Here is a 14,399-nt window from a genome sequence, read left to right as displayed (position 1 = left end):
CAAAATTGATTCTCCAGAAATAATGCTAAAAGAGGCCAACCAGACTGTACTGAACATGTCAGGCAACAGATATAGCCTGTAACTGACTGAAATGGGCATGTAAGCATCTAGTCAGAGAGGATACCATGAAATAGCTTTCTCTTTTGCAGTACCTCCCCATGTCACTTTTCCTTGCATTTTAGTACCTTTAAGTCTCCCACATGGCCATAAGAAGAACTTATTCTATGCTCCTTATTTCCTCGTAGGTGTTACATTACTTTGGCTCAAGCATTAGGGATGAGCATGGGAGGAGCACCAGCAGGACCTGCTGGGACTGGCAAAACAGAAACAACAAAAGACATGGGAAGGTGCCTTGGAAAATACGTTGTGGTCTTCAATTGTTCTGACCAGATGGATTTTCGAGGACTGGGAAGAATCTTCAAAGGTCAGGATGTTCTTTTTTATGGAAGGAGACATTTTTGTAAAATTCATTATTATTGCAATAATGGATGAACAGCATGTATTAACTTGGATATGAAAGTGAGAGTATGCTGGCATAGAAATGCTGGGAAGGGAGGGAACAAAATGTCTCACAATATTTCCTTTCCAAACTGTATGTATTCAAAATCAATAGTCTTGGATGTGACAACAAGGATATACTTATTAACAAATGTGTCCATTGTGTGTAGTTGCATCCATCTCAGATTAATCATTGCTAATCATCTTTTCATATAAGAGGTCCATGCTGGCACATGGTTCATATTAAACAGAAAGGCACAGGAATAAATAAAAGCAAAGTTAAAAATGCAAGGCTATATAGGGAAAAGGAACCAAATGCTATCTAGTTCAGCAGCTTGCCCAGCATGACAAGTCATTTGCTTCTTTTAGGCACCTTGATTTTAATCCTTTTATCTGCACAAACATCATAAATACAGCTCCAACTTTCTCTGAAGTTTAACCTTTTTTTAATTCACAAAAACTCTGACTTTTTTAATTATGCAAAATGAGTGCAGGGCTGACTCCTTTTAACATCAACTTTTTCTCTGATTTAAGGTCTTGCTCAGTCTGGATCCTGGGGCTGCTTTGATGAATTTAACCGCATTGATTTACCAGTGCTGTCTGTTGCTGCACAGCAAATTGCGATTGTTTTGACCTGTAAGAAAGAGCGCAAGAAGAACTTCATTTTTACTGATGGTGATCATGTAGAAATGAATCCTGAATTTGGCCTTTTTTTGACAATGGTGAGCACCCCAAGTTCAGTGGTGAATTACATATATTGGTTTAGCAATATCATATGTGAAATATGGAACAAAGTTAAGACTTTTCTGGAAGTTCCAGCTCTGACCTACTCTAAATTCCAGAAACACAAAAACTCTGATGCCTGTCAAGAGGAAAGCATTTTTTACCTTTTGGGTTATATGGTCTTCTATATGTTGGTATATCATTGTTAATTCTGCAAGGAATAAGCCACAGAAACACCCTGGCGCCATGGTAACGAATTGTTTCTTAATTGTTTGGCAGAGTGAAAAGGTCAGGCTTCATTGTTCTCAGGTTGGGGTGTGGAAAAGGTTAAGTGTTGGATGACCAAAGAAGCAAAAGACTGCTTGCATGCTTGGGGAACTTGCCTGGACTTGCTCCCAGTGGTTTCAGTTTCTGTTTCTGTTTCAGCTCGGCAGCAGCTCTGTTGCTCAGTGCATGTGCATGTGTGTGTGTGAGCTTGTAAATATGCCTTTTTTTTTTTTAATTGTATGGCCTAGTAGTTCAGCGTTTGTGCTGTTTTCTTCTTGCTGGGAAATCCTTGTGAGGTCCAGCAGCCAGATGTGTAGACTATTTAGCCATGACAAGTCATGTTGCCCAGGGTGCACCATGAGGAGGCTAGTCTACATTGTACCAAGTTGGGCTGAGAGAAAGTGACTGACCCTAGGTTGCCCAGCCAGCTTTCATGCCTAAGGCGGGACTAGAACTCTCAGACTCCTGGTTTCTAGCCCAGCACCTTAACCACTAGGCCAAACTGGCTCTCTTGTATTTATATATGGCGTTCTTGTATTTAGAAGCTTTTGAGCCCATCCAGAGACCTGGATGAGGAAACTGTTTATGTTCTCTTATGTTTTGTTGGAATACAACTTTTTCGCTGAAATGCCTGGTGTCTCCTTTCTGAGCCCTCGTGCTTAACGCTTTCCAGCACTCTGCACATGCTTCATGTGCACCAACACTATATTCAGGGCAGATCCAGAAAATATCCTGAAATCATGCAAGCCATGAGATCCAGATTTCAAGCTGCTGGCACATTTTCCAGAGAGCAATACTTATTTTTGAAGGCATTTGAATGTTTCAGAGTTGCTCGGTTATTAGATGTTCTTCTGTTGTTCTTGCAGGAGGAGATTGACACATGATGATGCTTGATTCATTTTTGATTATAGAAAACATATTAATTAAAATAGCTCATACTGAAAGAGAAACTAAGTGATTTCTCTTTTACACTGGAAATTGGGTTACTTGGCTCAAAACTTTGCATTGAAAGTTGTAGAATGAAGGGACTTCATTGGGACCTTGAAAGGGTACAGAGGGAATGAATTATAAGTATGCAGAAATATATTTCAGATGTGACTTGGCATTGATAAATCTGGAACAAAATGATTTACTTATGGCCTGGTGGCAGAAAAGACCAGCCTGCCTAATGGGACAAATTGGGGGAAATGTTGTAATTGAAGATGGCTGGTGTTATGGACCTTTTGGGTATTCCCACTTTTATCAGTAGAGCAGAGGAGCGCAGGTTTTTCCCAGGTAAAATGCTGCATTTGGTCACTTAAGGGCATGCTGAAGACCACACTGCAAAAGTAATGACCAAAAACTTAATTTGATTTCATACACAATATATTAATTGAAAAAAAAACTACATACAGTTAATATATTTACTGTCCAGTCATGTATCCAGTTATGGACCTGACCCTATTGGCTTTTTGCAAGGCCTTAAAGATAGTGGTTCTGTCACTGGGCTTGGGGATATGGTTGTGTGGTAGAGCCCATGCAGTGGCTGTGTTAATTGCTGTTGGTGGTTTTTGTACCTCGGCCACTGACTGTATGGGTTTTATATTTTATCTTGTTTTTATATAGTTTTTAACTGTTGTTAGTTGCCCAGCTTCATAAGTCTGAGACAGGCGATCATATAAATTGAAATAATAAATACAAATAAATACAATTATTTTCCCTTTCTATCACTTTAAAAATTACAACATGGTTAAAAAAAACCAAATGGGATATCTGAAGAAAGCATTCCAAGATTTGGGTGGAAGCACTTGCAACATTTTGCCCTCAGGTTATGCACTTCTACACTAAAGGATGTAGATATTGTGACAATGTGTCATGCACTGCCTACCGCTGAGTAAGACACAGACGCTGATTCATAGGAGAGCAGGTTCTGGTTTATTCATACGTAGAGTCAGTTGCGAAAAAAGCTGAGAGTGAGGGGAGCGCGCCGGTGCGGGGTTTAAATACCCCGCGCCGGTCAGCGCCCCCTAACCCTGGGTTACGTCATCCCCCCTTTGTCCTGTATACTGTCGTGCCGGTAGGTGAAGGGTTGCGGGGCCCCAGCTGTTGCCCCGGGATCGCCCATCATCGGTTTCCTCCTTCAGCCGGTGATTGCTGTCAGCTGGGCGATCTCCGTTGCGCTTTTGCTAACAGCTTGGGTGTGCCTCGTGATCCGCCTTGTCTTTGTCTTTCCTTCTTTCTCTTTTGTGTCCTGATGGCTGAATCATCCGCCCAGGGTCTGTGTCTGTTGTTGTTCGTGCTATGCTTATCTTGAGTCCCTTCCTCTGCTTCCTCGTTATTGTCATGTGTGCCGTTGTGACGATGTCTTCAGCTCAACGGCACTCATGACACAATGGTCTAATGAATCTAACCTTGAAGATTTGTTAAGGAGGCTTCTTTGATGGTGTGTGGAAGACTAACTTCATAGGCCCTCTGAATTATGGCCTCAGTCTAAAAACAAAATACTTAACCATTTGTGATATATGAAATTAGAAAAATGGCAACAATTTAAACCCCAGAAATATTTCCAGGTCTGAGCAAAACTCACAGGTATTAGCTAGAAAGCCAGAAATACATTTTTCCTTGACCTATTGACCAGCAGCCAATGAACATTCATAGTGATATTTTTCTCAGTATGTAAGTCTATCCAGCGGGACAACTATCAAAGCCATCATACCAATTTTGCCTTATTTAAGACCTTTTTAGGGATTAAGGGCGAGATTAAAGGGAATAAGCCTCTTCTGCAGTTTATTCAAGCCATCCCGTAACTAAAGCAAATCCACATACTAAGCTTGCCTCATTATTGTTTAATTACGTGCCATCAAATGAATGTTGATTCTTTGTGACCACGTAGATAGATTTTCTCCAGGAGGATCTGTCCCCAACCTGGTTCTTCTGATTTTCCAACAGTGCAGCCATAATTGAGTCCATCTACCTTGCTTCTGGTCATCCACTTTTTCTCTTTTCTTCTATGTTTCTGAACATTACAGACTTCTTCATAGGGCTATGCCTATGGATAATGCATCCAAAGTATGATTATTTGGGCATGATCATTTGTGCCTCAAACTGGGGCTGACAGGCTCTTTTAGAATTTCCACCAAGGTAGACAATATTGAATACCAATTACAAATATATGTGATAGCTTTGTATGGGAAGTAGGGTTCTGAAAATTGTGTCTGATCTGAAGTCTAATTCACTTGATAATGATCTATTAAATCAGAACCCTGGGTATGCTGGTCGTCAGGAGTTACCTGAAAACCTGAAAATCAACTTCCGCTCGGTGGCAATGATGGTTCCTGATCGCCAGATCATCATCCGTGTCAAACTGGCTAGTTGTGGCTTCATTGATAATATTGTGCTTGCGAGGAAGTTCTTTACTCTGTATAAACTCTGTGAAGAGCAATTGTCTAAGCAGGTAGGAGAGATTATCTTTTATGAACAATTCTGTTCTGCAAATTAACCAAAGAACAAGCATTAACTGGAACTTAAATGCCATAGATGCCTGCAGCTGTAGAGATGATGTTCTTAGGAATGACAGTGCTACAAAATAATCCTAAGAACCAGGATCTTTTTGAAGGGCAAAAGAAAGTACTGTATTCTTTTTTTTTAATTGACACATAGGAGTTTTAAAGATCTAAAATAACCAAAAACTATTCATTCCTAGAAAGGGAAACATTCCTTTGAGATTTAAGTTTAAACATGACTTTTTTGCAAGGTGCACCAAAGCAGAAGGGGAAAAAATGGGGGAAACCCTGTTCCCCTGCAAGATATTTTTTCAAAGAAATGCATTTATTTTAATATCATACCAAACAACATTTAATTATTATTTTTTAACTGACAAAGGGCAGAAACTGTACTGGTCTATGACTGATTATGTGCCATGAAATTAGTGTCGACTCTTAGTGACCACTGATAGGTTTTCTCCATGAAGATCTCTCCCCAACCTGGCCCTTCAGGTTGTCCAACATTGCGTCCATCGCCATTGTAATTGAGTCCATCCACCTTGCTGCTGGTTGTTCTCTTTCCTTCCAGTACTGGTCTACGCCTTTGAACAAACATATCGCAGCAAAATTAAACATTCAAAGAATGATTATTTTTCTCTGGAGAAGTAATTCCTTTTTTTAAAAAAGAATGCTTCATTTATATTTTTAACGTTTTTTATTGGAACACTGATACATTTTATCAGACTTTTAAAAAAAGCATGAGAGACGTGTTTTCATTTACCTTTTCTTTTTTTGGTAAAATTTCCTTCAGAAAGATAGAACAGATACTTTGCTTTCTCAGATATTTGAAACTAGTGAGATAAAACCAGTTTTCCACAGGGAATGAGTTTTATGTCGGTCTGTTTTTCTGAACCAAAGTAAGTCTGCGGAGGTTCCTAGTGTTTCAGCATTAAGATGGTCTGGTGTGTACAAACACTTTTAAAATCACTATATATAGGTAACCAAATGAGGGCAGTACTAGACACAAAGAGCAATACTGAGCTCCTGTTTAATTCACAGTCTTATTTCAATCAACAAGCTTTATTTTAGCAGTACCAGAAGTGCAAACTATATTTCTCCACATCTGTTCTACATATTACTGTTGCTAGTCCTGGAAAATATATTTTGTTCTGCCACACATTTGCATTACATCACATTATGGGCAAGAGGATTTACTATTATTATTGGGTACTCTGAGCTTATTAGAAATCATTCTACCATTTTCAGTAGGAGTTTTTCAACTGAGTAATGTCCTTACAGTATTTCTAAGCCAACAGATGTTGGAACCCAGAAGGTCTGTTTGCATCCTTGCTTTAATTTTGGTTGCTTTATCTAGAGCTTTTTGTCTTATTCATAGGTACATTATGACTTTGGACTGAGAAATATATTGTCAGTACTACGGACCTTGGGAGCAGCCAAAAGATCAAATCCAGATGACACTGAATCCACTATTGTAATGCGTGTCTTGAGAGATATGAATCTTTCTAAATTGGTAAGCATGAATTCAGGTATTTACCCCTTTGGGGTTTATTAGGATGCTATTCCTTGGTTGGCACTCAGACACTGATTCATTGTGCTCTTTTGCCTTCTCTTAGGCTGGCTGTCATTCTAGCCACCTATATATTAAGTTACGTGTCAGAAATTTGTGGGCAAAACTGGAAGTCTATCTGGACCAGTACAGTAACAAGGGGAGAAGAGACGAGTATGTTCAACCACAGACTTTTAAGCCTAGGTTCTAAACTATGCAGAAATGATAAGATGATGATGATTTATTAAACTTGTATGCCACCTGATTCTCAATGACTAGGATGGAGTAGAGAAAGATAGGAACGTCAGAGTACAGGTGGTAGAGGGAACCAAAGTTAAAAAGAAGAAAATAGTTAGCTGAAAAAAATATTGATGTAGAGAAAGAAAAAAGCACCAGTATAGGATGGAGGAAGAGTAGAAATAGAGAAAAGGAACATATCCAGGCTGCCTATAGAATTAGGGAAAGGAAGTTCTTAGGACTATCAATTAGAGCAGGAGTCAGCAACCTTCTTCTGCACAGGAGCCAGGGGCCATGTCTGTGAAGAGATGGTGGGCTGCTCTTTCCCTCTTTATCAGGCAAATACACTGGCACTTGGGAGGAGTCTTCAGAGTGAGCCATAGAGGTGCATTTGTTTCTTAGGGGAAAGAAAGGGAGGTGCAGCCAAAGGGGAAAATGAGGGTGTGCACCACAGAGTCTTGGGTTGCCTCGTGTGATTGGGGAAAGAAATGGTTATGGAGTTAGGAAAAAGAGACCTCAACAACCAAATTACACTATAAACACACACACACACACACAAACACTTTTTACAGTCTCTTAACACTGTCCAAATCATTACAATTTATTAAAATAGTGCAGTTGTACATCTGACTTAAGATAGAATAACAAATCTTAATTCTTTTTAAGGACCACCATGAGCTGGATGGATATGATTCTTTTTGGGACTACTGGCCAGATGTTTTTTAGGTGGTGGCCTGGATCTTGCCTGTGGGCTGTAGGTTGCTGAGCCCTGAGTTAGAACAATGGTGGTGATCATGATGGCAGGCTTCTCTTGAGACTCCCATTTTGGATAAAAAATACAAAATCCTTAACATGGAGCTCCAAACAACAGTTCTGATAATGATGATTACTGGAATAACCGTAACTTCATGGTCCCATGGAGTGCAGAAAGAGCTTTCTCTTTTACCAAACTCTAAAGTAATGGGTATAACCAGCAAAGCCTATTTGTAGGAGAGGAAAGAAAAGTAGTACAAGGAAATAAAGTTCATATTGGTTTGAAAAAGCTGTGGTTTCCAAAAGTGATGGAGGATGTAGGATTTGAGGAGTCCACACCCAGAACGTTGACACTAAGGAGAAGCATTTCATTAGTTGGGTTCATTAAGGTTCATTCCCACGTGCTCTCTCTGTCTCTGTCATGTATGTTCAATATTACACAAAGATCTTTCTAGTTGGCAATTTTATTTTGCTGCTGCATTTCACCACTGTTTTATTGGTCCGTCGGGATATTGTGTTGGGGCTTATTTTTGTTAGCTGACCTGAGAGTTACAATACTGCAGAACAATATACTGAATTTCCAAAAGGGGTGAATGAATGAACAATTTTTCATATTTTGAGTGTAGAAATCCGTTAGAATAATATATGCTGCAAATTTTCTTTTCAAGACAATTCCTTTTTCATTGTGCTTGGAATGTAACATGCAGCAGATTACTGCTTATCTTCTGTTGCTTTGAACGCTGTGATTTAAATCCCTGTTTTGATGAGGAGCTAGCATTTTCTCTGGTTCCCTGGTTTTGTTAAAGCTCCTTCTTTTGGCATCATTTAGTGTCGTCTTATCCTAACTTTCTGTAAGCCATCTTGTTTGTCAGGGATTTTTTTCCATCTTCCTGAGCTCCAAATAGTTTCTGAAGCATAATTTTTCACACATAGCATACCTGCCTCAGTGAAAGATGGTGGGTCTGGACCAATTACCTTTCGCTATGCACCTTGCACTCTTTCTGAAAACATTTTTTCAGGTATTATAGATGGACTGAGATTAGTTTTTCACAAACTTCTGGGGCCTTATAAATTCTACTATTTTCCCTTTTCTTTTTTAACGATTCCTGTCTTGATAGTGTCTCTGTTTTATTTGCTCTGTCCTTTCTCTGACCTGAGCCTGCAAAATGTGCATTCTTCTTACCAACAATGCAGTAGAAATGTATTTAGATTAGTGAATTGTGGTTCTTCTGTATAGTATAAAATTGTGAATTTACTATTCGGTACTTGCATGTAAGTATTACATGATAGAAAACAGTATTTTTCCTATTATTTTTTATTGCTAGATAGATGAAGATGAACCCTTATTTTTGAGTTTGATAGAAGATCTTTTCCCAAGTATACAGCTTGACAAAGCAGGCTATCCAGAGCTAGAAGCTGCCATTAGCAAACAGGTACTGCTTACAAACATTTATATGTCGTTTCTCTTGCTTCATCATAATCCTCTTGCTAAATCCATAATCTCTTGAAAGCTGCATCAAGTACTTTTCTCAAAGCAAAACTAAAAATGAAAACATCTCATATTGGTAATTTTTTTTGTTTTCCCTTAGCATAACATTTTCTTAGCTAGCTATCTTGTTTTGTGATGAAGATACAATTTGTAATTAAGGACACAGTCCTACCTTGAATTCCACCAGCAAAGAGACAATTCAGTTTGGCAGAAGTTCAGCTATAACCATAGAATAGCGGGTATGTGCCAGTGGAACTGTCTAGATCAGTGTTTCTCAACCTTGGCAACTTGAAGATGTGTGGACTTCAACTCCCAGAGTTCCCAAGTCAGGCATTCTGGGAGTTGGTCCACACATCTTCAAGTTGCCAAGGTTGAGAAACACTGGTCTAGAAGCAAAGATATCCTGGCAGAGTATCTAAAATGGGGTTGGCTATGGACAGCACAGAAAAGGAACATTCCTTTACTGTATGTTAAATTACTCCAAGTGGCAGTAAAAGGTGCAACTTTACACTCAAGGATTTCTTTTCTACTGTCATAAATAGAGAGCGTGTTTTCTTTTAACTGATCAACACATTAGGCCGATTGAACAAATTACATCACTGCAGCCCCACTGTCAACATTGTCACCTGTACTTGTCCTCCCTGATAACTCCTGATGCAGGCATGTTCAAAGAGAAGATCTGGAAGGAGTTTCTGTTCATGTGAGCAGAAGCCTCTTCTAATAAATTCTAATAAAGCAAGGGTAAGGTCTAAGCAGGGATTCTATGTAGATAAAATAATTAGTACTGTAATTCTTGCCAGGTTGAAGCAGCTGGCTTAATTAATCACCCACCTTGGAGACTGAAAGTTATCCAGCTTTTTGAAACACAGCGAGTAAGGCATGGCATGATGGCTCTAGGTCCTAGTGGAGCAGGAAAAACAACATGCATCCACACACTGATGAAATCCATGACAGGTCTGGAAAAGTATTCCTAGGATAAGTAAAATAATCTTTTTTGCATTCTGGTAAAATGAATTAGCAATAAGAGGAAGCTTTTTAAGGACTATGTAGTTGAAACTGTATGGTTTTGCCTGAATAGTTATGTGATTGTTTCTGAAAATATTAGCATTCTTTGTTTTCAGCCATTGTGATGTTCTTGAAATGGTTTGAGAGGACAGTTACTGTGACAACAGCAGAATCTAAACAGATCATTATTCTTAAGAATTATAGGATAAACAGGATGTGTGGGTTGGTTGTTCACACATAACAATAAACTGCACCTTACAAAAACCTTTTAGTATTCTCAGTCATGACTCAGCTCAGAGGTGAGCAAACACACATTTTTCCACTCTGCAGTTTGTGACTTCACCCCATTTTTCAATGACTTGTTGTGTCTACAAGGCCCTTGTAATGCTAGCATACCACCATATAGCTAAATTGTATAAGTGCATTGTTACGGGCCACAGACAGTAAGCTTAGTTATGATATTATAATTCTTTGCATGATCTCTGACAATGTTCTAATGAAAATATTTTTAAAAAAATCTGCAGAGGAAAAAGCTGTACAAATTATTGCTCAGCGGTGGGAGGTAGTGCATGACCATGAAGTGCGTTTCATTGCAAAGCTAAGTTTCATTAGCATGATGCCACAGAGGATGAAAAGTTAGCAAAAACAGTTCCCTTCTGGGAGTGGCTTTGTTACCTGTATCCTTGGTCTAATTGAATAAGCTGCATTTAAACCAGGTTCATATGTCTTGGTCATCCAATCTTGGTATTTCTGTAATCACTTGCACTTATTTCATATTTATTGAATTGCTAATTGGCAGTTATACAGATAGGATTAAGTAAATTTAGTTGAGAGTAATAATTCCAACGTGTTTTTTTTAATGTAAAAGTATGATCAAGGCAATTGAAAGATACATGAGCTCAAATCTTGGAATATACAAAATGCGGCATTCAAAGGTAGGGCCATTTTCTTCAAGAATGTATTTATCCAGCCATCCTGAGGATGGTTCATAATTTTCTGGAAGTAAATCTGGAACAGTAAGTGATTCATGGTGCACTGGGGATGATCTGATGCTGAAAGAAGAACATTATGAGTAATACTGGGTTTTGCACACAGTATTCAACAGTCAGGTGAGATTTCAAAGTGAGGAAAACTGAACTGAAAATTTGATGGCAAGAAAAAAGGCCATTTGGCTGTTTAGGAAATGGCTGCTAACGCAGGGGAGGGTTTTTTTTCCCCCTGTCTCCTGAACTCCCATCTATCAGAACAGGCAGGCTTTTCAGTTAATACTGGCTTAGCAACAATTTCAATCCTTCTCTCTTCATTTATTTGTTGAAATAGTTTTCTAGTTTCTACCCTCCCCATACCTTCCTCTCTTAAAACATACCAGCTGTGGAGAAAAGTAGCCCACTGATGTCAGGAAGCTTTGTATCTCCTTTAGACTGTAGTGATCTCATTGCTGACTTCACAATGCCAAGGGTTCAGCTAACAGCTTTCTGTGCTAGCTAAGCATCTCACTTGCTTAGCCTGCAATTCTGTGCTGCATAATACATTTCAAGGTATTTACTTGTAGAAGGGCTGTGCAGTGCTTCAGATTAAAAAGGATAGAGATACTTCAGAGCATGTGTAGCATCTTTTGCTAGCTCCTTAAACCAAATGTGTCTTTTCTTGAAAGTGCATTGTAGCTGCAGAGAGCAGCCATCCAATCCCAGGAAATGAGACACAACTGCTTTAATCAGTTGCCAACAGATGCAATAAGAATGGCTACATGCTTCAAAATACCTTTTTCCTTCAAATCCAAAGAGCTAGCCAGTCTTTATTGGTAATAACTACCACCTAATGGGTCTTTGCTGCACAAAATCCCTAAATGTACTGTAGATCTAAAGATATTTTTTAAAAACCAATTTAATTACAGTGAAATTTGCTAGAGGTAATATTGTGCTGTGCTTATTTAACACGTTTTGTTAACCTCAAGAATCTATATATGTAAAACAAGTTGCGAAGCCCAAATCATCTTTGTGTGAATCACCCAATATAATTCTTGTAGTAAAAATCAGCCTGTTGATAGAATGCTGTGCTACTGTAGCAATGATTTCAGATTGATTTTCCATTTGACATGTACAGATTGTGGCCAACCCCACCGTGAAATGAGAATGAATCCAAAGGCCATCACTGCACCTCAGATGTTTGGACGCCTTGATGTTGCGACCAATGACTGGACAGATGGGATATTCTCTACTCTTTGGAGGAAAACCTTGAGAGCCAAGAAGGGTACTGTATTAAACTCTAACTGCTGGAGTTATATTTGATTCTTCCTTTCATAGGGAAAATGGATTTTACATCAACATTCTGTAAAGCATCTTAAAATCCAGTTATTCCCCTCATTCCTCCCATTTGTTATAACACTAATCAAGCCACTCCTCAGCATCCTAGCAGAGTCTGAAAGTTGAAGAGGCTCTTGGGACCATATTAGGGATAAGAAGGAGAAGTTGCAATAGCAGATAGGATTGATTTGGAGCAATGGTTACCAACTTGGGGTCCCCAGATGTTACTACAAATCTAGTTATCTCATATAATTGGTGATGCTGGCTAAGAATGCTGGAAATTGTACTTAAAAGCCACCAGCAGACCACATAGTTTGAAGTTACTGTGAGGAGAATGACCTGCTGATCTGGAAGGTACACCTCTATTCCAGTTGGTTGCTGTATTTATCTGATTATTACTGTAATGTGAGCCTCTTCCTTTAGATTCCTGAATAGTAAATTTGCAGATGAGAAATAGATGCATTCTTAAATTCATGGATAAGCCCCAAGTCTTTGTAGCAAGGCTTGGCAACCTTCTCAGCCCCAGAGCCCACAGCAACATTGACTAGCATCCTTAGGCTGTTCACTATGTGTGCACACCTTTCATCCTCCTCATTCTAGGAAAGAGCGCGCAAGAGAAGCAATTCCCATCTCAGTTGCTGAATGGCAGCTTTAACAGATGGGGGAAAAGAATATGAGGATGACTTTTTATTGCCTAGGCCTTGCCTGTCAAGGGCTTTACATGTAAAATAAAAATGTCAAGTATCTTGTAAGTAATGTTTCCCCAGCATAGTACTTGCTTTGAGAAATCTATTACTATTAAATAGAATCTATTTCTGTTAAATAGAATATTCATATTGTGCTTTTGGGAATTGCTGGGGAGAATCAAAGAAAGAAATGATTTAAATGAGGCTTTTCTGCATTTCTCTGCATAGCTTCACAATAGTTATGTGGAGTAGTTTAAGTGGTAACTTGTCTAAGATCATCCATTGATCTTCAGAGCTGCTTGAGAAGTTGATTATAAATATCACATAGCAAATTGGTCTATATTGTCTGTACTTTTTAGTCATATTTATATCTATTCTATGGTGCAGAAAATAGTTATATCACCAAATAATCTCTTTACAAGAAATGTTTTTTTTTCCCCCTTTGGGTATAGGGGAACACATCTGGATAGTACTTGATGGTCCTGTTGATGCCATTTGGATTGAAAATCTAAACTCAGTGCTTGATGATAACAAAACATTGACCCTAGCTAATGGAGATCGGATCCCTATGGCACCAAACTGTAAAATTGTTTTTGAGCCTCATAATATTGACAATGCTTCTCCTGCAACAGTGTCAAGGAATGGCATGGTATTTATGAGCTCATCTGTTCTCAACTGGAGCCCCGTTCTTGAGGTATAATTGCTTTCATGAGTTCAAACTCTTTGTGTCATGAATCACCTTCAGACTGTTAAAAACTTGTTTATGAATGCAATTCTAGAACAGTCTGTAACATACTCTGAATATACATTTAGCTCTCTAATAGATCTATGCATTTGCTTCCATAGGTATTACTTTCAGTGGTTTAGGTACTAAGTACCAACAATCTTGACTACTAACTATCTTAATATTTACAGCCATAATGTCCTAAACCTAAGTGAAGTCATTATCAACTCTGATACAAGATTCTTCTATAGGAATATGATTACCATATCCATACTACGGTGACCTCTGTGGTGACTTACTGTAACATGCTGTACAATTGATTATCCTTAAACTATTAGGAAGGTTTAACCGTGAAAAATGAAGCTGTTTACAGCTTTGCAGGTGTAGAATTCTTGTGTTTGTTGTATCTCCCAATTCAAAGTACTGATGATTACTTTTGAAGTCTTAAAAGGTTTGTGTTCCATATCACTTTCGGCATGCAGTTCAGTACATTGTAATATCATCTTTCATATCTTTCATCTGTCCTGTCAGAGTTTGGAAGCAGCAAAAGCATAAGCAGTTCAAGATCAAAGTCCATAAAAAAATTTCCAGCCAGAAAGTCCCAAAGGAAGCACAAAGAATTGTAGTTAGGTTGGTTCAAAAGTCAAACACCAAACCAGTTCAGGCTCTAGGTAATGTTCCAGAGA

General features: G+C 38.7%; 1 protein-coding gene across 1 annotated transcript in view; it reads left to right on the top strand.

The window, feature by feature from the left end:
- The window catches only part of DNAH5 (dynein axonemal heavy chain 5), a 188,125-nt gene that overhangs the window by 78,026 nt on the left and 95,700 nt on the right, over positions 1-14,399 (top strand). The window contains exons 36-43 of the mRNA XM_063299935.1: positions 246-424; positions 1,033-1,220; positions 4,727-4,921; positions 6,346-6,480; positions 8,832-8,939; positions 9,796-9,949; positions 12,104-12,250; positions 13,442-13,683. Of these exons, the coding sequence (XP_063156005.1) occupies positions 246-424; positions 1,033-1,220; positions 4,727-4,921; positions 6,346-6,480; positions 8,832-8,939; positions 9,796-9,949; positions 12,104-12,250; positions 13,442-13,683 (1,348 nt within the window). The remainder of the gene's footprint in view (positions 1-245; positions 425-1,032; positions 1,221-4,726; positions 4,922-6,345; positions 6,481-8,831; positions 8,940-9,795; positions 9,950-12,103; positions 12,251-13,441; positions 13,684-14,399) is intronic.

This window comes from Candoia aspera, chromosome 3, assembly GCF_035149785.1.
Source record: "Candoia aspera isolate rCanAsp1 chromosome 3, rCanAsp1.hap2, whole genome shotgun sequence".
Taxonomy (NCBI): Eukaryota; Metazoa; Chordata; class Lepidosauria; order Squamata; family Boidae; genus Candoia; species Candoia aspera.
Note: the sequence above shows the minus strand (reverse complement) of the source record. Positions and strands in the feature narration are given on the sequence as shown.